This window comes from Phyllostomus hastatus, unplaced genomic scaffold (assembly GCF_019186645.2).
Source record: "Phyllostomus hastatus isolate PE091 unplaced genomic scaffold, TTU_PhHast_1.1 phas_contig_40, whole genome shotgun sequence".
Taxonomy (NCBI): domain Eukaryota; kingdom Metazoa; phylum Chordata; class Mammalia; order Chiroptera; family Phyllostomidae; genus Phyllostomus; species Phyllostomus hastatus.
This window is the reverse complement of record NW_025333872.1, coordinates 99,104,578-99,127,463: the sequence shown is the minus strand read 5'-3', so window position 1 is coordinate 99,127,463 and position 22,886 is coordinate 99,104,578. Positions and strand designations below refer to the sequence as shown.

The 22,886-nt window shown below is 65.6% G+C and overlaps 1 protein-coding gene across 1 annotated transcript; it reads left to right on the top strand.

The window, feature by feature from the left end:
• Positions 1-16,448: 16,448 nt before the first annotated feature.
• On the top strand, positions 16,449-19,716 carry GPR31 (G protein-coupled receptor 31). The gene has a single exon (XM_045844203.1). The coding sequence runs from the start codon at positions 18,441-18,443 to the stop codon at positions 19,389-19,391; it is 951 nt and encodes a 316-aa protein (XP_045700159.1). The 5' UTR covers positions 16,449-18,440; the 3' UTR covers positions 19,392-19,716.
• The last annotated feature ends 3,170 nt before the right edge of the window (positions 19,717-22,886 follow it).

The following is a 22,886-nucleotide window of genomic DNA, read 5'->3' as shown; positions in this document are numbered from 1 at the left end:
GCCCGCTGGGGTGGGTGGTGCGCGTGGTCTGGGCGCCTGCGCAGTAGTAGACCTGCGAGCACAGAGGTGCGGGTGTTGGGGGGTGCGGTCCGTACCAGCGCCCCGAACCTGGTTTCCGCCTCGGCGGAGGACTTCCGCAGGTGGGAGGGGCCTGCCCTGCCCGCGGGGAGGGGCGGGGCTCCGAGGAGGAGCTGGTGCTCAAACCCCGACAGTCTGAGAGATCAGGACCCGCCAAACCCCGAGGCCCACCCAGGACAAGGCCCAGAACCCTCCTGTGTCCCCGTCACGCGAGCCTCAGGCCCTGTGACCGTGAACCCCGCCGCTCAGCCCCGAGGACGGGGTTTCCCGGCCGCACCGCCCACATCACGCAGGCGTGCGTCCTGCGCGGGTAGCTGCCCCCTGGGTGGGAGGGGAGCAGACGGCGCTCGTCTCAGTCACTACGGGAACCACACGGTCCAGCCTCCGTCGGGGCCCGGTTCCCCGAGACCGGAGAAGGCGGAGGGGAAAGGCCCGGAGCCACTCAGGAGGCGCCGGGTCCAGCGGGTTCCACCCTGACCACAGGCCGGCGCGGACCTTCCACGGTGCCCCCCACCCCATCCTCCTGGCCATCCTCCCCCGTCCCAGATCCGCCCTGGTCTCCGCACCCCCACACCCTCCTGAGTCGCTGAAAAGTGGCCGGCTGCAGGCGAGGCAGACCCAGGAGGCTGACGGGCTCACGGTGGTGCCTGTCGCTGAGCTGGGTTGTGATGCCTCGAGTGGGAGTCCACCTCTCCGTGGGGGCTCTAACCCCACCCCCAGGGAGGCCCGGGGGCCTGGGCGGGGAGAGAGCACAGAGCTACCGCAGGGCCGCCCCGGGAAACCAGGGGAACCGACCGGAACACGAAGGGGCGCTCCGCCGGCGCCCTGGCCGTCGGGGCCGCAGAGCTCCGTAAAGAAGACGATAAAGCCGGCGATTCCCACGAGGACGTTTTAAAAGAAATGCACGGAGCACGAGGTGGTGAGGTCTCAGCGCAGAAAGGCTGTGATCCGTCCGCCACACACCCGCCCGCCCGGGGCTCCAGGCCGCACTTGCGGCGACTGACTGCGAATTGCCCGTGTCCCTGAGTCAGAATCGCGGTGAACCAGAGTCGTCAGAAGGATACCTGCGTCTCTGCAGGTCTTCCCGGGAAACCCCAAACTCTGCCGACTCTCCTTCCCAGGCCTATGCATCCATCTCCACATGTGTATCTAATGCCCCACGCCACACACACGCCCGGCCCACTGGGCCCATGTCACGGCGCCCCACACCGGCGGCCCCCCGCACAGGGAGCCGTGCTGCTGACCTCCACGGGAGGCTCCCCGCCCTGTGCTGATGACAACCCCGGGGCTGACAGCCGTGCCCGCGAGCCCAGGTGAGCGGTCCCTGAGCACCTACTCCGCGCCGAGCCGCACTGGCGCGGAGGACATTCGGTTGTAATGGTCTGTCACGGGTCCCCAACCTCAGCCCAGTGACAGTCTGGGCCAGGCCGCTCTTTGCTGTGGGGGGGGCCACACCATGCGCCCCTGGCCTCCACCCACGACAGGCCAGCACCAGCGCCCCCCACGCCGGCTCTCGACAACCAGACATGTCTGCAGACGCCACAGATGTTCCCGGGGGGCCACCCCCCACCTTGAGAACACTGACGTGTGAACCAGGTATTTCCTACGTGTTTGGGCGCAGAAACTGAGGCTGAGCAGGCTGACTTGCTCATATCCGGGCTCATGGTCACGGGCAGTGATTCAGCCCCCAACCCTGTGGCCCCAGGCCCATGCCCCCTGCTTCCCCAGCACGCAGCACCCAGCACCCAGCACCCAGCACCCAGCACGCAGTGCCCCACGGGCGGCCACAGGGACAGTGCACTGTGGGCAAGCCACTCCCGTGCAGACAGGAGAACCCACCTGCTGCGACCCGCCCTCCAGCTCGTACCTGGAGGGGCTCCCGACTCCGCCTGCCCCTGCCACCACCTGAATGCTGAGCCCGTGACTAAGGCACTTTCTCCCAGTGTCCCCTGTTGTGTTTCTGGGGAGCACTGAGGCGGGGCGGGAGTGGGCCATGACCCTCCGCTGAGGTGGGTCCTGTCGTCACCTCCCCATGAGAGGCTTAGGGAGGCTTGCCGGCCACTAACTGGCTGAGTGAGAATTCACAGCCCAGGGGGCGGGGTGGGGCGGAGGTTACTCCCACCTCCATGCGCAGACCTGAGCCCACGGGGAGCAGTGGCTGGGAGGGCTCAGCTCACTGACGCCCTGGCCCCTGCCCCGTCGCCGCCGCCCCCCCCCCCGCCCCGTCCTTGAGCCCCGGAGGGAGACGTCTAGTGCTGGGCGGCTCCGACCGTTGTGTGAGGCACAGACTCACAGGCTGCATGCATGCACGCACCACTCTCTGGTCGGGCAGGATCCTCTGCGTGTCCCCGTTGAGGAAGTGCAGGACGGTGGTCTCGGCCCCCAAGTCCTTCCCGGGGCCTTCGGGGGCGGTGACGACGACCTGGCGGCCGGCGCTGGCGGCCTCACCCACCTGTGCGGAAACACAAACGTCCGAAGCGAAAAGGAAACACACCACAGTGCTCTCGCGCGTTCCTCCGTGCACAATCAGTACACACCCCTGTCCTGTGCATGGCCTCGTGGACCCCACTGCTGTGTGCCTGGGAACCAGCACTCACGGAATGCAGCAGCCCCACGGCGCACCCCTGAGCCCAGGCGGGAGTCGTGACCGGGCACCCGGGCTCGCCCCGCTGAGCTCCGCCCCCCTGAGGCCACGCTGTGCACGCAGGCCAGGCCACAGCCTCTGGTGCGGGCAGCGTGTGGCCGTCGCAGGGGGTGGGTGTGGGAACCCTGGGCCTCGAGCAGGCGGACTGCGACATGGGAATTGTCCGCTGTGCATTCCTCTTTCCTTTGCCTCCCGGGCCTTTGACCCGCACCCGACCCCGCCTGACCCCACCTGACCCCGGAGGCTCCCCGACTCCCAGCGAGAATGGGCAGGCCGTGAGTGACTGCGCGGGCACAGCGCTGAGCTAGGAGCTGGGGAAAAGTCTCTGTCTTCAGGTTGAAAACACTAGTGACGTGAAGCTGAACAGGAGGGAAAACGGACAGAAATCCTCCCAACCTTCCGAGAGTTCACGTCTGCACGGGTGAGAACTCTGAGTAGTCAGCGCGCTGCCGCTCACCGCGTGGCCTGAACCAGGCTCAGAGTCAGCCAGGGTGTGGTCGCTCCCCGGCGTGGCCCGGGGGGTACGGGACGTGGCTCCCCTGGGGAGACGTGGGTGGGGGGGGGCCTGAATGCCGGCGCCGGGGCTTCCGGAAGCCCCGCCCCCGGCGGCCCTTCCCACAGCCGGCTCCGCGTGCCCTGCCGGCCGTGCGGGGCCCCTGACGGACTCCAGGTTCGCACCGAAACCGCAAGTCCGCCCTCGCCCCAAACCCGCGAGACAAAGCGCTGTGTGTTCTGTTCCACTGCAGAAGAGTAGCTGCTCAACCAGTAAAAAGAAGTTTCCCGTGAGGCTTACGGAGGCTCAGGAACGAGAAAGCACAGGTGCAACGCTTTAAATGTTCCATGTAAGAAAATCATAAAATTAGTCACTATCTTCGGGGTTTACATCCTAAGAAGAAAAAACAAGCGAATGAGCAAACAGGGGGTGTCGGCCCATCCATCCAGTGAAGGGGCAGCAGGGGGGCGGGGGGGCCCAGGAGAGCGGGGTTGGGGGGCGAGGTGGGGGTGCAGGGGCAGGCAGGTGTGCTGGGCTCAGAGGGCGAGAGCGGGCTACTACTTCTTGTCCCGCAGCCTTGGGGGCATCAAGGTGCGTGACAGACTCGTCCACGCACTTGACAAATCCTTAAGGAATATCACTCGTTTCTTACACCCCTCTCGCTGAGATAGTAAGACGAGGTTTTTAAGTTTCATGGGCCTTCCCCCGAGAAACCTGTACAACGACTCCACTAAAGGTAAAAAGAAAAAACAACAGCATTTAACTCATTCAGTGCTACTGTGAGCTACTACTGTTCAGAGCTATTGTTGTTGGTTTCGCAGACATTTCATCTGCGAGAGCCACGGTCAGCCCGGGTTGGGGGGGGCGCCGCGAGGGAGAGCCCGCGCCAGGCCGGCAAACAGGCTCCGAGGGCACGGCCGTGTGGCTGGCCGGTGCCGGTGCCGGTTCCGAGCGTCGGTGGACTCTCCCCAGAGCTCACAGGACACGCCGGCCGGCCGGCTGCTGCGCGTCCCTTCTCTGCTTTCCCCCCGGGGCCACCGCCACCCCGAGGACCCGTCCTTTCCGGAGCGGAGGCTGAGCCGCGGAGGCCGAGCCTCGGAGGCCGAGCGAGACTTGGACGGGGCGCTGCTTCCCCACAGGAGAACCCCCCCCGCCCCCCGCCCCTCCCCCCGGCTGTCAGCCAGCTCGCGCAGTGACCCCCGGCACAGACTCGCGACCTGGGGCCCAGGTGACCGGTGGCGGGACCTCCGCCCGGGACGGCGGGTCTGCGGCAGCCTACCTGGCCGTCTGGGCTCCGTGCTTCTCCTCCTTTCCCCTCTGTTCCTGTCCCAGCGCCCGTGGGCCATGACGGTTCCGGTTTCCCGGGGAGACTCTGCAGAAAGGGTGCAGCCATGGCCTCAGGAGGTCGCCGTGGAGACCGTGGTCATGAGGCGGGAGAAGCGGGTCCCCCAGCATCTGCGTGAGCATCTCCACGGGCCAGAGGCACCGGGGCTTCGGGCCACGCTCCGTGGTTTTACAAAGGTGTGTGTCCCCCGCGCCCCTGTCTGTCTGGTCCGGGCCGGGGTGGCCACCCCAAGGTCAACAGCGCACGGAGGACACGCCGCGTGCTGGGGGAAGCCAGCCCGAGAGCTGCGCAGCGGCCGCCTGGGGCTCCGTGCGGCCCCGCCGGCTGGGGCCCCGCAGAGCACACCCAGGGGACGGCGGCGCCGAGGTCCCTGCGTTCAGACGTCGGAAGGGGCAGCGCAGACCGAGGGCTCCCCTGGGGGAGGCGAGGGCACGGGGGACCCTCGTTCTTGCACTTCCTCCCGGGGTCTCCCTCTACGTGGTGGCCGAGCTCACAGCCCAGATTCCCGCCCACGGAGAGCACTGTTTCGTTTTCCTGACTCTGGGGTTAGAAACAGCATGTAACGGCCCCCGCTGGCGTGGCTCAGTGGATTGAGTGAGGGCCTGAGAACCAAAGGGTTGCCAGTTCAATTCCCAGTCAGGGCACCTGCCTGGGTTGTGGGCCAGGTTCCCCAGTTGGGGGGCGGGGAGTGTGAGAGGCAACCACATACTGATGTTAAGAAAACAAAACAAAAAAATAGCATGTAATAAGTGGACCGCTAGCTAGCTAGGGCTTAGAAGTGTTACTTGCTAAATTCATACTAATCTCCATTGAAAATTATAAGTAAAAATAATATAAAAACTTGATTTGGGAAAAACATCCATCTGGTTTTGCCTGAGTGCTGCATGCGGCCGACTTAAAACCGGAACAAAAGGTCTCCACGTCTTCGAGAGGCGGGCGGAGCTGCCCCAGGAGTCACCCGGAACCATGCTTCCCGCCCCCCGCACGCACCTGCGGCTCCGTGTCCGCGGAGGGGCCGGCGGGCCCTTCTGTCCCAGCCCGGGTAGGGGGCTTGCCTTCGGGACCCTCGGGGGGCGAGGGGCGAGCATCTGCGGAGACACGCGGGGAGGCGGGAGGGTCACTTGCCCCCGACAGAGTCGTTCAGCCGACCGGGCCGCGCTCTCTTTTCCGTGAGGTGCACGGACCGTTGAAGGGGAATTCTCAGCAAGTAGCTGCTGAGTCAGGGACGGGCCTGGGAGACAGACGTGGCCCACGTGACCACAGAGAGGGGCAGGGTGAGGCACTAAGCCACCGACTGGTAAACTGAGGCAGCTCGGGGGCCAGTGAGGACTGTGCCCACCCTGCGGAGGAGCAGGTGGGTCTCGGGGTGGGGGGTGAGGAGGCTCCTGCGTGTGGAGGCCCCCCTGGGGGCGGTGAGAGACAGTCTGGGCTGGAGGCGGCAGGGAGGGAGGGGCCGGGCATCCCGAGGCGGGGAGGGGAGGAGCGGAGGCTGAGCAGGGGGGGCTGAGCTGGCCAGGGAGAGGGGGTGGGGGGATTGGCAGGGGTCCTCAGGCCTCTGCCCAGGGGCCTGGCGGACCCAGGGTGGCACCCACTGAGAGGACTGGGATGGGGGTGGAGGGCAGGGAGGGGCCTGGGTATGAGGGAGACTCGGTCTGTGTTCTGGTCATCAGGCTCATGGTGCCCGTGGGCCTGGTGGGCCCCGCGCCTGAGGGGACACCTGGGCCCTGGTGTGTGTGAGGACATGTTCCCGCAGGTGCCCTGGATGGGGCGGTGCACGTTCTCTGACGGGGACTTGAGGAGGGCGCCTCGACTTGCCCAACGAGGTGCCTCTCGGTCCTGCCGGTGGGGCCTCAGGTGCTGGAGGGACCCCAGGTGCCGGAGAGACCCCAGGTGCCGGTGGGGCCCCAGGTGCAGAAGGCTCAGCTCAGCTGTGTGGACAGCCCCCCCACCCAGAGCTCAGAAGGGGGAGAGAATGACACGGGGGCGTGTTCTATCGAGGTGGCGGGGACAGTGGCCAGTGGCCGTCCCTGAGCTTTGGGTGCACGTCGGGTGGGGTAGGAGGGGGTGGCAGGACAGACAGAAGGGACCCGACAGGGGTCAGAGAAGGTGGCCAGCGGTGAGGGCGTCCCGTGGACCCCAGCACTGGCCACAGCAAGAGCGGGGTGGACACGGCCAGGGGACGGAGCAGGACAGGGACAGGAAGGAGCGGCCCGGGCGGCCTCACCAGGGTCCTGGGCAGCGTGGCCGTCCTCCATCGGCGCGGCACGGCAGGCGGCCGGCCCTGCGGGCGTCCTGCCGCTCGGTGATGGCAGACTCCGGCCCGGGGTGGTGGCAGCCTAGGAGCAAGGACAGTCACGAAGCCTGGCACTGCCACCTCAGGGGCAGCGACCCAGGCCAGAAACTGGTGCCACCGAAGGCTGTTTCAGCCGCAAGTGTGTTTCGGTGACGCCCAGGTTCACCCAAAGGCACTGCCCTCGGCACGAGGAGAAATGTTTCTGTCTAAATGCCAAGACCAGGGCGAGGGTCGGGGGGCGGGCAGGCAGACGGCCCCCTGGGCAGGCCGCTCAGTGTCTCAGCTTTGACGACGAGCCGTGGAGGTTCCACAAGCCGCCCAGGGGAACAGAGTCATGCTGCACAACTGAAACCGTCTTGAACAGTAAACAAGGGCTGGCAGCACACCTGGGTGGGGCTCCACCTAACCTCGACGTGCGGTGCGACCGTGCACACGAGCACCGTTCCTCGCCTCACCTTTGCGCCCCCAAGAGGGGCGGGCTTCCCTGCGGCCCCTCGGACCCGGAGGTGTATGGACACGGTCTTGTCTCCGTCCTCACGCGTCACTATCTTCCCCCAGTCGACTCTCTCTATCTTCGTCCTCGCCGGCTGGAAGCAGAGGTGGGGTGCGTGAAGCACAGTCCCGTCGTCCAGAGCCACCAGCCGGCGCGTCCCGCCGGTCGTCACGGGGGCCAGGCCCGCGTGACGCTGCGTCTGCGCCCCGAAACGCACAGCCCTGGGCTCCCCCTTTCCCGTCTGACGGCCCAGGTCTGGCGGGACGCAGAGGGAAGGTCTGCCGCCATCACGGCACGCAGCGCCGAGGGAGGAGTCCCGGCCGAGGCCGAGGCGGAGGTGGAAACCCTTGGCTTCCCCGCACAGCCGGGAGGAGGACCACCACTGACCTAGACCACAAGGGGGCGGGGCTGGCTGAAGGAGAAACTGAGGCTCGGAGCCGACGGAGGGCCAGGCGGTGGCCGCGGTGGGAGAGACTCCCAGTCTCCCACGGGAGTTCCTCGGAAGGCGGGCTGGAGCCGAGCCAGCGAGCTGCAGTGTCCCCCTCCAGCCCCTTCCCCACAGCACAGCCAGGAGGGTTGTCCCGCCCTGGTGAGTCCCTGAGGCCCCGCCCCCTTACAACCTAACAGGTGCACCGAGGCCGGGAAACACGGCCCACATGAAAGAACAGAGCAAAACCTCAGAAAGAGAGCTCAACGAAAAGGAGATGGCCAACCTCACTGATGGAGAATGTAAAGCCCTGGTAGTCAAAGTGCTCACAGGACTGATTGAGCTTGGTCGAAAAATGAAAAAAAACAAATGAAAGATACCCAAAATGAAAATAAAGCAAAATATTCAGGGAACCAACAGTGACAGGAAGGAAACCAAGACTCAAAGCAACAATTTGGAACAAAAGGGAAATATAAACATCCAACCAAAACAGAATGAAGAAATGAGAATTCAAAAAAGTGAAGAGAGACTTAGGAACCTCTGGGAGAACTTTAAACGTTCCAAAATCTGCATCATTGGGGTGCCAGAAGAAGAAGAACAACAGCAAGAAAATGAGAACTTATTTGAACAAATAATGAAGGAAAACTTCCCCATTCTGGCGAAGGAAATAGACTTCCAGGAAGTCCAGGAAGCTCAGAGACTCCCACAGAAGTTGGACCCAAAGAGGAACACACCAAGGCATATCATAATTACATTATACAAAATTAAAGATAAGGAGAGAATCCTAAAAGCAGCAAGAGGAAAGGAGACAGTCACCTACAAAGGAGTTCCCATTAGACTATCAGCTGATTTCTCTAAAGAAACCTTGTAGGCAAGAAGGGGCTGGACAGAAGTATTTGAAGTCATGAAAGGCAAGGACCTCCATCCAAGATTGCTCTCTCCAGCAAAGCTATCATTTAGAATGGAAGGGCAGATAAAGTGCTTCCCAGATAAAGTCAAGTTAAAGGAGTTCATCATCACCAAGCCCTTATTATATGAAATGTTAAAGGGACTTATCTAAGAAAAAGAAGGTAAAAACTATGAACAATAAAATGACAACAAACTCACAACTATTAACAAATGAACCTAAAAGAAAAGAAAAACAATGAAAACAAAAACTAAGCGAACAGCTAGAACAGGAACAGAATCAGAGAAATGGACATCACATGGAGGGAGTTCAGCGGGGAGGGGGGAGGAATGGGGGGGAAGGTACAGGGAAGAAGCAGCATAATTGGTGGCATAAATTAGACGGGGAGAGATAAAAACGGTGTAGGAGACAGAGAATCCAGAGAACCTACATGCACAACCCGTGGACATGAGCTCAGTGGGGAGGAATGCTGGGGTGGGGGGCGGGGAGAAGGGCGGAGGGGTATAAAGAGAGAGAAAAGAAGTTGGGAAAACCGTAATAGCGTAATCAATAAAATACGCTTTTAAAAAAAGAACAAAAAACGTCATCAGAAACACCAAAAAACCCCTGAGGTAAAAAGTGGTGTGGTGGAGTGTTTCACCCGGGGTTTCACTCTGCGGAACACGGTTTCCAGGGACAGAGGGGCCAGTTGTCCGCTCGTCCAGACGAGCGTTGGTGAAGCCGCCGCACTGCAGGCGTCTGACTAACCCGTCTGCGGCGGGGACAGAGGACAGGCTGCATCTCCGGGGTGGGGGGGCCCAGGGTGCGGCACGCCCCCGCCCTCAGCGGCTCAGAGGGCCCAAAGGTGCCTTCGCTGCGTTGGGTGTGTGCTCGGAGTAGGAGACCGCAGCCCCTCCCTCGAGGCACAAAACATTTTCTGCTCAGCGGTCGCGCTGGGAGAGAATGTCGGGGCACCAGGTCATCTTCAGGAGTGCGGGGTCTTCGCAGACCGGCGACCCCTTCCCCAGCTGGATGGGGCCGCAGACCGCTCCCAGGCGTGAGCTCCCGGGCACGAGGACACGGCAGGAAGCCGGTGCGGCAGACGTGCTGGCCGGCCGGACGCCTTCAGGAGCAACGGGCAGCAGGGCCAAGAGCGGCGTCTGACCGAACAGCAGGACTCGCCCGGAGCGGCCTGTGCCGGACGTGCGGGCACCCCCGGGAGCCGGCCGGCCTTGGGGCCGTAGGACACACACGGGCCAAGAGCCGTGAGAAGATGCGGCTCCTTTAAAGCACATGACCCTGACGGCGCCCCCAGGGGAGACCGCGGTCCCCGAGGCAGGCGTCTGAGCCGAGATGCGGGTGGGGCGCGAGAGTCCGGGCCCTGGGCCTCTGCTCCCTCCCACAGACGCCGACACAGAGGGCCACCCGGGAAGAGGGCGCACGCCCAGGGCACACAGTCCTTGTCCCCTGCGTCAGCTGGCAGAGGGCGGATTGTTCCAAAAGTCGGTGTCCACACCCAGAAGGCAATTCGCCCCAGACAAAATTCGGGGAGATTGTTTGCATCTTCAGCGGCACGGTGGCTGGAAGAGAAACTCGATTTTTCACCCACTCAGCAACAATGGCCACATCCCAGGGGAACACAGGGGGGCCAGTGGGGCCCCTGGCCCGGGTGCCCGCTCCGCTCCGCCCCGCCTGGGGAAGCTCCTCCGGCAGCCGCCGCGCCACAGGCACGGCCCCCGTGGGCTTTGCCTCCCACTGCTGTTCGCTGTTTCGACGAGGTCTCCCAGGTCCCCAGAGGCGGCAGACCAACAGCACCCACACTCGTGCCCCGGGGCCCCGCCCGCGCTGAGCCGGCGCTGAAGGAGGAAGGAAATGCTCGCTGTGTCGGGGGCACCCCCGCGGCTCCGCGGAGATGCGAGCCGTCTGGCCTCCAGCTTCCTGCCGCAAGGCCAGCTCTGCAGACAGCGAGGTCCGGGAGGGCCGGGGCCTGTTACGTCACGCACACCCAGGCCTGTGGCTCGCCAGCCGGGTGACCCAGTGCGGCCTCGGTCGGAGGACCTGTGTCCTGGAGTCACCGCAGTGGGTGAGCAGGAGGGCCGGCCGGTGCTGGCGGGGGAAACCGGTGTCAGCCGCTGCTGGCCGGCCCTTGGGTGCCTTTGGAGAGCAGACACGCTGGTGCTCTCCGAGAGCCCAGATTGGGCCCGTGTTTGTTACTGATCATTTATGGGGGTGGGGTTGACTCAGAGGTCACAGCCCTCACCCACCGCAGCATCCGGTGAGCACACACACCCCATGGTGACCAGGCTTCTTTAAGTCAAACACAAGAGCCCTCGGTACCTGAGTGTCTGATCCGGTCCTCCCGGGGCCCGGGGCCCGCAGCTCCGCGGCTCCTGGTCCGCCCCGCAGCCCCCGGTCCTGCCCCCTCAGGGCGTCGATCTGCGTCTGCAGGTGGCGGAAGGCGGCGGACCAGCGGGCCTCCTGTGTCCGGAGCAGCTGGTGAAGGCCGGCAACCTGCCGCTGCAACCGCTGTCGCCGGGGAGAGAGAGCCCTGGCTGGTGACCCCAACCTCCGAGGAGCCGCGCGCCCACGGTGTTGCTGAGTGGGGTCGCCACATGCCACTCCACGCGGCAGCGCCAGGCGCAGACGGCTCAGCCTGCAGCAGCCCGGGTTCCGCCACGTGTCGCCTCGCTCAGGGCTGAAGGGCGCGGCAAGGACGTTAGGGGAGGATGTCCCGTGCGGCCTCGACCAGCGGTCTGTGGCTGACACTTCTGAATTCCCGCAGAACGAGCAGAAACCAGAGTTTTACCGAAACGGACATTCCCCCGGCTGTTTAGAGGTCAGAAGCCACGGCCTTTAACCCGACACGCTAGCTTTTCCACGAGACCCTTCACCGCAGGAGGTGCCCCTGGACAGAGGGCACGGGGGGGGGGGGGGCGTGCGGGGGCGTGCGGGGTCGTCTGCGCTCCGGGGACCGTGGGGAGAGAGGTGTGCACCCGGCGATGGCGTCAGACAGGAGGCGGCCGAGTTCGGGGTTCTGGGGCTCTGGGGGGACAGCCGAGTCGGGGGAAGGTTCCCGTCGGCCTCAGCGGGGCTGTCCCGGCCTGTGCCTTCTCTCAGGTCAGAAGCGCTGAGCTGCCGCACCCGGGGGGGCTCCCCGCCCCGCCCCAACCTCAGAACACACAGCCGCAGGGCAGACAGCCCTGCCCACCCCCACCCCCCGGAAGGACGGGGGTCCCTCTCTGTGCTAGTGCGTCACCTCCCGGCCCTGCAGGACGAGGAAGCAGGGAGACCCGACGCTGGGAGGGGTGCTCCCAGCTGGTGCCACGAAGTCCCCCGCACCCCGCACAACCCTGCATGACCCCGCATGACCCCGCATGACCCCGCATGACCCCGAGGCACCCAGCTCACCAGCAACTCCTCGGCCCCACCGCCTTCCCGGGGGCGCTCGGCTGTCTTCCCAGGGTTGGTCCCGGCCTGTGGGTCCCCGGGGCAGCCGGTGTGTGCTGGCCGCTCAGCCTCCAGGTGGGGTTCCAGCATTCTGGAGGGGAGGGGGCCCCGTCAGGAGGCGGGAGGCGGGGTGCCGGCCCCGCACCCTCTGAGGAAGGAGTGCAAGGTCCAGCCCATCTCTGCCGCTCAGTGCTCAGCACCCACCCAGCAGAACGCTGTGGGGTTTGGGGGCCACAACGGGAGAGCGGGGGAGGGCCTAGGCGGGCCACCTGGGGCTGCCTCTCCTCGGCAGCGCCCCTCGGGGGTCTCTCAGATGGGCCCAGGACTGTCTCCGTGGAAACCTGGGGACTGCTCAGCGCCTCAGCCAGCACCGGCCGAGGTGCACCCATCGGAAAATGTGAACCAGACCCGGCTGCTGGGGTGATGGACAGACGGGCCGTCCGATGCCTCCCGCAGAGAAGGTGAGCGACCGCAGCGGGCACCTGCAGGCCCCGTGCCTAGGAGGCAGAGGCACGTGGCCACCAGCTGGGCACCGTCCCCAAACAGCGCTGAGGGGGGCGGGATCCTGCTGGCGGGCCCCTGCTGGCGGGCTGGGGCCTTAGAAGAAAGGGCCCGTGTGGGCAGGGCGGGGCAGGGGGAGCAGCCTCTGTGCGGGAGACTCGGGGCAGCTCTGCCTGTCCCGGGAAGCTCATGGCCCCCCGAAAACCAGAGCGATGAGCACTGCCAGAAAGGCGCGCCCCTCAGACCACCCACGGGCATCGGAACGCACCGTCCAACACGGCCCTCGAAGCTCGTCTCCTCGGGGACCGAGTCTCCCAACAAAGGCTGACGACCCGGGGACTCGGTCGCCCCTGCCTGGGCGGGTTTTAGGGAGGCCGCACCCAGAAGGCAGCGCGGGCTGGTCCCCCATGTCACCCCGCAAAGGGCACTTTTTCTCTTTGTTCTGAACCGGGCGTGTCTGTGTGAGGGGGAGGGGGGGCCCATCCCTTCCACCCCGCAGTCTGGGGGGGCCTCTCTCCCCCGCCACCCCGGCCGGGCTCTGTCACCTCACGCGTCCGTGCAGGCCGCTGGGGCCAGGCGCCGGGCCCCCCGGGCCATGTCCCCGCACGGCTGCCCCCCACCGTCAGGGCACACCAGAAGACAGCGGCCTGATTCTAAACCGACGCCCTGTCTTAAAGGGGCCCGCCCTCCCAGTCCACGCCCCGGCTGCACAGGCGCCCACGTGCCAGCGGTGGGCCGCCCCTGCTCCCAGGGGCCGGGCACAGCCAGCCAGCCCCCAGCCGGCCAGAGAAAGGGCTCAATACCAGTTTTCAGAACGTAATAAATAGTAAGAACTCACTCTCTGAGCACTTATTCTCTTTTAAATTTTATTTAATTAGTTTAGTTAGTTTTAATTGAATTCATTGGGCGACATTGCTAACAAAATTCGCTGGGTTTCAGGTGCACAAATTCCACAGCTAGTCATCTGCTTGTTGAATCGTGTGGGCACCCCCCCAAGCCAAGCCCCCTCCATCTCCATGTGCCCCCTCCCCCCCACCTCCCCCACCCCCTCCCCTGGGAACTGCCAGGCTGTCATCCGTGTCCATGAGCTTTGTTCTCGGCTTAATCCCTTCGCCTTCCTCCTCCAGCCCCCAGCGCTCCCCCGAGAGCCGCCAGCCTGTTCCCCGTCCCCGTGAGTCTGCTCCTGGGTCGTGCATCCGACTCCCCGTGTGACCGAGATCACGTGGCGCGTGGGTTTCTCCGACAGGCTGGTTTCACGCGGCGTAATGCTCTCCAGGTGCACCTGTGCTGTCGCGAAAGGCGAGACTCCCTTCCTTTTTTACGGCTGCGTAGTATTCCACCAGGTAAATGCCCTACACTTGTCCTGGAAGGAAGACGAGCTGTCTTCTGAGGTCACAACGGACAGACGCTGGACGACGTGCTCAGGAGGAGAGAGCTGGGTGCGCGGCTGCGACCAGCAGAAGCGATGCCGAGTCTCACCGTCCCCCAGCGCCTCGCCGTCTGAGCGGCCCCGCGACCCCTGGATGGTGGGGAGCACGGGGTGAGCGGGAGACGCCGTGCTGGGTGCCGCCTCCCACCCAGAGCCCTGTGTGAGCGGTGACTGGGGTGCAGGGGTGAGCACATGCGTGCCCCCGCAGTGTAAGAGCTGACCCCCAGAAAGGAGGAGAGACACAGACGAATAAAGGAGCAGACACTCATCAGCAGTGCGGGGGTCACCGGAGGGGAGGGGCGGGGGAGGGGAGTAAAGGGGAAAGGGGGGCTCGATATGTGGGGACGGACAGAGACTGGCTTTGGGGGGGGGTGCACGGTGCAGGGTCCAGTCATGTGTCACAGACCTGCACACTTGACCTTGCTGGACAATGTCACCCCGGCACCTTTAACTACTTAGAAGAACAGTTAGTTCAATGAAACAGACAACTGAAAAGATAAAACAACACTGCTGAATGGGAAAACGACCGGTTTCACCCAAACACCGTCAGGGACGCCACGTGGCGACGTCCCTGCAGTCTCTCCGGCAGCGACGGCCCCGCAAACGGCCCCCTGACCCCAGTGTCCAGCGCTGGCCACGCATGACCCTCTCACTTTGCGGCACAGCTCACTCCCGGTGCGCGCTCGCTCCGGGGGTCTGCTCGGGGGGGGGGGGGGGGTCCATCACTTTCAGCCTGAAACCCTGTGTTGGACTTGAACCTGCACTGAAAAAATAAAGGAGGGAGGAGGAGGAGGAGGAAGAGGGAACAAGGGGGACACCAGCGTCCTGACAAGGGGCGTGTCCGCACACGGCGCCGTTGTGGCCCAGGCGTGGAGGGTGAGCGCCGTGGTCGCACAGGAAAAGCTTGTTTTGCGGGACTGAATTTTTTTCCTCTGACACCGATGGTGTTCTGAGGCCTGAATCACGGGGGCATCGGTCACCCGCTCGCCCGAGGACACGCGCACGCAGGGTGTCCTGAGGCTGCTGAGGTTCTTGGGCACCAGCCGCACACTCGGACCCGCGCTCAGGACACCCGAGAGGCCACACCCCGTCCTGCGAGCTCCCAGGCCTGCGCTGGGACTTCCTCCTCCTTTCACGGAAACGAGCCTTTCTCTGAAAGTGCCTGCGGCTCCTCTCTCCTGAGGCCCGGGGTGCCACGTGACAGTCAGGTGTCCCCGACTGGGAGGGGAGCAGGGTCCCAGGGGATGGCGGTCGCTTGGAACTGGGACCCAGGAAAGAAAGTGAAACGTGAGGCACTTCTGAGAGTTCACAAGAAGTCGCTGGGGCAGAGGAAAGTCAGCGGCCCGCCCCCAGCGGGCCGCGATGGCTCACGAGGGCTGGGTGTCCGCCGGCCGGGGGCCCCTTCCCGGCCGGGGTTCCCCTCCTCCCACTTCCACTGCACGCTTAGTGGGTCCTGTTGTGTTTTTACACGTCTGCCTCCTCACTGGTCTCCCACGCCGGAGCACACCTCTCGAAATTAGGAAGTGTCGTAGGAACTGTAAGTGTGTGCATTCTCAGTGCAGAACAGGCCACCCTGCCTTCTAATGTCACTTGCATAAGTGGCTGTGCAGTAAAGAATGTAAGTGCCCCAAAAGAGGTCTGACCGTGGCCCTCAGCTGCTGGGAGGTCACCTCCGAGCCCTTGGCGTGTCAAGCCTGGTCAGGGCGCCCCTGTTCGCCGGGGACGGGGCCGGCAAGCAGACGCCGCGGGGTGTGGCAGGGGCGCTGGGCCGCACGGTGTCCACCTGCCCTGCCTGGGGGCCACAGGCTGGGGCCCCTCCGATGGAGGCCCTGCACTCGGAAGCTCGGGGGTCCCAGTGGGCTGCGGGGGCCATCACGCATCTGTGCAGACAAGGCAGCCCCGTCCTGACCCCCGGGGAGAGGACCCGGAGGCCCTACACCGGTCACTCTCCCGCCCTCTGTCCCACGCACCTCCTCCCTGGCTGACCCTGACCTGCGTCCTTTCTCTGCAACAGAAAACAACCCTGAACAGAGGCACGTGCAGTGCGCTCTGCCAGCCCTTCTGGGACGCCCAGGCTGCCCGCTGGCGTCAGAGAGGGGGCAGTGGGGCGGTGGGCGAGGTGGGCAGGGGAATGGGGTGGGGTCCGCCCTCCAAACTCGCAGGTGGCTGACCCCACAGCCGGGCACGGGAAAGCCGGGGTCAGCGCGACGGCTCGGTGGGCACCGAGTCTTCCTCCTGGTGACCTTCAGACATAGCAGAGAAAACCAGAAAGGAAACACGGACAGCATTAAATTTGTGGCGCGGGTTTCAGGCAATGATTCCACAGCCATTTAAACTCCAGAACGAGGACAGAAACAAAACACACGCCTCACGAATGGAAGGGAGAGCAGAGCAGTTTCCTGCGGGGGGGGCGCTGGAGGAACAGCGGTGGTGACTGGAAACAGCGTTTCCGACTGTTAGAGCTCCTTAGGCGGGACCCCCAAGGCCGAGGCCCCCATGGTACAGCTTTAGGAGAGAGGACGGTAAGGACAGTTCACTCTTTTAGAAGAAGGGGAGGTTAATCTGTGTGCTGAGAAAAAGCAGAGTTTAAATAAAATGCTCCACCTCGATTTCCCATGTTCGAAAGGAATGTGTGTCGTTCTTGATGTTTGTGTTTGACCTAACGAGTGAGAGTATCTGTGCTTTGGAAAGTTCCGGCACACATGGAAGTTTGTCATTAAGGGGTAGCTTTTACGGCCTGCCAAAGGTGTCGGGGTGTTGGGAGAAAGGGCTTTAACTCGCTCCTCTCCTGGGGCTAGCACCTCCCACCACCCCCCACCCCCCAGGGCTGGGCGGCTCGGGGCGTCGGCGCTCGGACCCAGGCAGGCGGCGGCCGCCCGGGGTCTCCCAGCGCGCACGCGGCGGAACTCCGTCCTCCCTCCCGGTTCCCGGGAACTGTTCATACCGGGCATGCGGTTGGCGGGTCCCCGTTCATAGGTGTTCATAGGTGGGGCGTGGGGGGGGGCGGGCCAGCTGAGACATTGCCACAATCCCGGGTGCTCGCAGGACGTCCTTAGAAAACAGAGAAGCAGCTGACCCCGCGTGAGGCCGAGGGGGGCGATAGGGGGGCGGGCGGTGGGCGGGCGGTCCGGCTGGAGAGGAGCCCTGATAGGACCCAACGCGGAGACGCACAGGCCACGCCCCCCGAAAGGGCCCGGGTCAAAGCTCCGCGGATTCCGGAGACCTGGACGTGTCCTGACCGCAGCAGTGCAGCTCCCGTCCCCTGGCGGGCAGCTGGGCATCTGGTCCTGACCCCAGGCGCTGGCCGGAGCCTGGGCTGGGACCGCCCCGCCCCCCATGCTCACTGGCCTGTCGCCCTGAGCAAGTGACCTCCCCTCCCTGCACCTCCACTTCATCCACAGCACGAGCTGGGGTCGGCACCCCCTTCACCGCGCTGCGGCGGCGCAGTCCGCGGCGGGGACGCGGGGGAGCACGCGACATCCCGGAGGCGGCGCACGGCTCCTCCCCGGCATCTCCAACGTGCACCAGCCCCTGCCCCTCCCAGGCGAGGCCCCTGGGGTGCACGCGCCTGTATCTGCCTCCCCTGGCCCCAGTGCTGCTCCGTGGAAGAACCAGAACCAGACTAAAGCCCGTCTGACCCCGAAGCTCAAGTCAGGCTGAGCGGAACGGAGGTGAACCGGGCTCAGCAGAGGGTCAGGACCGAGGTGAACCGGGCTCAGCTGAGGGGCGGGATGTCAGGATTCACTCGACATTCATCTGCTGGCTCCGTGATGTGCCGGCATCGTTCTGGCACCGGACACGGGGTTCACGGCACTCTCGGGCCCGAGCCCCCTCGTGTGGACCCTGGTCCGGGGGTGCAGGCGAGGAAAGGGGGGGTCTCCTCAGCAGAAGGGAAAACTTGGCAGAAGCACAACTGGAAACGGCCCCCTGTGGAGTGACCCGGCCACCGGACCCGCTCCTGGGGGAAGGCAGGACACGGCCTGACCGCCCGCGAGTGGACGCGAGCCGCGCAGGCCGGTCTCGGCTCCCGGAGGCACCGTCAGCTGCAGGCCCTTGCTCTTTCCTCGCAGGGTCCTGCCCCGCCGCCGCGGGCCCAGCCCGCTCCCTCGGGTGCTCTCTGGCCGCAAGCGATCAGCTTCCCACCAGCTGGTGGGAAGGGAACCGCAGTTTCCTCTTTTTCAGGCAAAGCATGACAGGAGCGAGGAGCTGGGCGCTGGCCTCCCCCGCGGATCCTCTTTCCAGAGAGGCTTCAGTTTGCTTTTGACTCCGGTCCGGCGCTGCTTCCGCGCTCGCACGCCCAGAACAGGCAGAGCCTGGGAGCAAGGGACAGCCTTGTTCTTTCCCTCGGGCGGCCACGCGGCCCCCCCCCCCGGCTCTGGGCCCCCCGCAGCAGCGGGCAGGGCCATGCCGCCCCCGAACTGCTCGGAGCCCAGCGCGGCGGTGGAGGTGGCAGTGGCCACGCTGCTGGTGCTGGAGTGCGGGCTGGGCCTGCTGGGCAACGCCGTGGCTCTGTGGACCTTCTTCTCCCGCCTGCGAGTGTGGAAGCCCTACGCCATCTACCTGTTCAACCTGGTCCTGGCCGACCTGCTGCTGACCCTCTGCCTGCCCTTCCTCGCGGCCTTCCTCCTGCAGCGCAGGACCTGCAGCCCCGGACACGCGCCCGGCAGGGCCCTGCTCTTCCTGTGGGCCCTCGGGCGCAGCGTGGGCGTCGCCTTCCTCACGGCGGTGGCTGTGGACCGCTACTTGCGCGTGGTCCACCCCCGGCTCCGGGTCAACCTCCTGTCCCTTCGGGCGGCCTGGGGCATCGCCGTCCTCGTCTGGCTCCTGATGGTGGGCCTCAGCCACCAACACCTGCTGGGGCCCGCCGCCGCCGCCGAGTGCGCGGGCTCGGAGCCCCGTGGGCGCGGCCCCGCCGGCCTCACCTGGCAGGAGGTGCTGTCCTTCGCGCAGTTCGTCCTGCCCTTCGGCCTCATCCTGTTCTGCAACGCCGGCATCCTGCGGACCCTCCGGCGGAGGCTGCGGGGCACGGACAAGCAGCCCAAGCTGCAGCGGGCCCGGGCGCTGCTGGCCGCGGTGGTGGTGCTGTTCGCGCTGTGCTTCCTGCCCAGCTTCCTGGCCCAGGTCCTGCTGGCCGCCTTCCGAGGGGCGGGCAGCTGCAAGGTCTGGACGGCCCTGGTGCACGCGTCCCAGGTGGCCAGCAGCCTCACCGGCCTGCAGAGCGTGCTGAACCCCGTGGTGTACTGCTTCTCCAGCCCCGCATTCAGGCACTCCTACCGGAAGGTCTTCTTCACCCTGCGGGGCCGCGGGCCGGAGGCGCAGGAGCCGGGCTGCGAGCTCAGAGACTCCGACTCCTGAGGACGGCTGGGTCCCAAGCCCTGGGTCTGCTGGGACCCCCGTGGGAGTGACCGTGAGTTAGGATCCCGGACACGGGGCGGGGGTGCATGCTGGGGCGGCGCCGCAAAGACCGGACCACGGACGGACTTCAGCAAAACTATGGCGACCGTTATCACGGCCTGTCCGCCAGGACACCCTGGGCTGCCGTGCGGAACGGAGCAGCAGGTGCACACGAGGAAGCCCCCGCCCCCGCCCCCACCCGGCCCCCTGCCCGGCCCCCCGCCCGGCCCCCCACCCGGCTGCAGGCTGAGCTGCTGCGGTGACCGCGCCCCCACAGGAAGGACGGTACTGGAGGGCCCAGCGGGGAGGGGCGGAGGCTGGAGGCGGCTCCTACCCTCCCTCCGTGTGGGGTGTGCAAGAGGTGTTCCTTTTCTCGGCTTTGATTTGTGAATGCAAAACGTCTGTGCCTCTCCCCCACCCCCCAGTGTGCAGCTGGGCGGCAACGAACCTGGGAAAGTAGGGCTCTGGGGTTCTGAGCTGAGAGCGTGTTCCCACATGACCTAACCACATTTGGGGTCCCCGGGGGGTGGGGCTCTGGCGGCAACGCTGCCCCGCCTCCCCAGGTTTCCGTCCCCCCCGCCCCCAAGTCCACAGAATCTCACAGGTTCGGAGGGCAGGCGAGCAGGTGCAGCTGGGAAGCGTGTGAATAAAACCCCCGGGGCGGGGGGGGGGGGACACCTTCCCCGCCCGGCCTGCTCACTTCCTTCTCCGCTGAAGGAAAGTGTCTGCTTTTCTTCCCCTGACCTCACGGCACGCGTGACCTTAAACGCTGCTTCCCAAAAAGCCGACCCTTCCCAGGAGTGTTGTCCACCCTGCGGTGACCGCCCCCAGGCCTTCTGTCCCGGATTGTCCTGTCGTCTCTCCGGGAGGCACTTCCGAACCGTTTCCCTGTGGAGGTGGGGGGGGCACATCGAGGCCCGCTGCTCTGCGCACAGGCGAGCCCACGCTGAAGTCCCACAGCCCTCTGACCCGGCCCTGCAGGACGCCCGCCCTCAGGCGGGATGACTCAGCAGCCCACAGGACTCCGGCCGGCCTTTGGGCCAGTGCTGGGTGCGGCAGCCTCTCAGACATGCCTCTGCCCGCCCGTCCCTTGGGTGCGTGTCTGGCCCAGGGTGCTGCAGCTGGCTGCCCTTGGGCACCCCCACCCGGGCTCACGCATCAGCCCGGCCAAAGGGGGAAGTCGCCCCACAGTGTGCCGGCCCCTCGGGCCCTTGCTGCCAGGGTCCTGGGCAGAGCGGGGGGCCCTCCTTCCCGCTCACCCCGGGGCCTGCTCAGCGGGCCCGGAGCGTTCAGAAAACACTGGCGCCTCGGCCAGCCCAGTGTCCTGATCGGTCGGTCTGGGAGGCGCCCGGGCACCGGTAATGTTGGGGTCATCACAGCCACGGCTGAGAGTCACCACCGGGTTAGCGGCTCAGGTCGGGGCCTTCGGCTCGGCACCCTGCCCCGTCACTTCCCGGCTTTGTGACCGGGGACCAGTCACCGCACCACCGTCCTCTGCCGCAATACGGGGGTGGGACAGGCCAACCCGTGGGGGCCCCGTGGGGTCAAGGACAACACCGAACAGTGCGGGGAGCACGGCGCCTGGCCCACCACACACGTCCGGCAGCGGGGACTGTGCTCGTTCGAGCGACCGGTTTGTTCTCGTCTCCTGGCGACATCCCCAGCCAGTCCGTGTGCCCTTTGGGGACAGGACTTTCCGCCCGCACACCCTCCACGCAGGGCCGGGCAGGCTGGGTGCCCGGAGAGCCGGATGCGGGGAAGTTCTGCTGAACCGGCGTCTGTCGTAGTCTTGCTCTCCGGGCCTTTCACAGGGACTCTGTCTGCCTCCAGCTGCACCCCGCACACCGTGAGGGGACAGTGTCCCACAGTGGAAGGCCCAGGGTCCGTGGGCCACCCCGTCCCAGGGCCCGTCTTCGGTGCCCGGTCCCCCACCCCGTGCTCGCTCCTGGACGCCCCGCAGCTCTGCCTCCAGACGTCTCCCTGCTCCAGAGAGGCAGAGGCATGAGGTGCCTGCCCTCCCCTCGTGAATTTTGCTGAGCGAGGAAATGACTCAGAAGGAAAGTGAAGGCGAACAGCAAGCGGCAGACCCCGGAGCCAGGGCTCTGCTGACGCTGGCCGGCTTCGGTTTCTGTCCTCCCGTGACTCACCCCTGGCGGCGCCGCGGCGCCGGTGCACGGCCATGCCCGCGGGCCCTCCAATCTCAGCTGCTGCACCTGCGCCCTGCACGTCTGCGGAGGCCGGCCCACCGGCCGCCCAGGCCCCCACCCCAAGCCACACAGTTCCCTCCCTCTGCAGGCTGCGCTGTCAGCTTTAAGCTGTGAATCTCGTTTCTCTTGCAGAACCTACTCAGCCACTGGCTCCTCCTTGGCCATATACACGCCTGCTGGGATGCTCCAGGCTCCGTTTGTCTTAGGTTCCCCCTACATGTCCAGGCGAAAGGGCTGGTGGCCCCAGGCCCTGAGTGCCCTGGATGGCCAAAGCTGGAAGGACCAGCCCAGCCCAAGAGCACATTCCAGCCTCTGCTCAGCCACTGGGTCCCGATGCCACGGCAACTCACAGGGCGGAGTCCAAAATCAGGGGTCAGGTGCAGGGCCCAGGTGGCTAGGGGGTGGCTGTGTAATACAGGGCAGCGAGAGCTTAGACCAGCAACCTTCCCACCCTGTGGCCTTTGCTGGGAAGGCAGCTGCTGCCACCTGCGGAATGGGCCAGAGGGTCTGAGTGCAGATGCAGCGGCTTCTAGAACAGTCTGGAGGGCTCGCGTGCAGTGGCACTGCCCTGGGTCACCCGTGGAGCAATTGGCAACAGGGGGGTGGGGGGGCGCCCTGCAGAGGCACAAGCCGTCTCTTGTCCAGGAGGACCGCCAGACCCAGAGGGACCCCTCCCCTTGGACAACCACAGGTCAGACGTAACAAAAAGTCATTTCATTTCTGGGTCACACAGGAGCTCCAGGAGGGGCTGGTCCGTGGGAATTCAGACTAAGGCGGGCTCTGCTCGCTGAGACACCTGCCCGCCGAGGTTCCTGGGGGTCGGCCCCGTCGCAGCCAACGGGAGGAGACCGTGAGCAGGCGCACCGGCCGGGCCAGACCCACGTGCTGCCCTCGAACTCGGCCTCCGGCCAGAACCGTCTCACCCAGGGGCGGCTGGTCCCTTGTCCGTGTGCCCGCCGGGCAGGGCGGGCCTGCGGGCAGCTGCAGACGCCTCGGGGAGGGGGAGGGGGGGAGGGCGAGGGAGATGGGGAGAGGGAGGGGGAAGGAGAGTGTGGCGGGTTGGACACAGGAGGGAAGAAGGGTCAGGACTGCCGGGGAGAGCTTACGAGGCAGCTCCCACGCCTTGGGCTGTGACCCCACGGCTCTGCACCCCAGGCTCCCGAGTGAGGCCGGGGAGAGAGGCTGGACCACGGGGGGTCACCGCTGGTGGCTCTCGAGCCATGCCTTCGGCTGTGGCCACTCGCTGATG

Coding starts and splice junctions, on each gene's coding strand:
- GPR31 (XM_045844203.1), top strand. CDS start 18,441: ATGCCGCCCCCGAACTGCTCGGAGCCCAGCGCGGCGGTGGAGGTGGCA.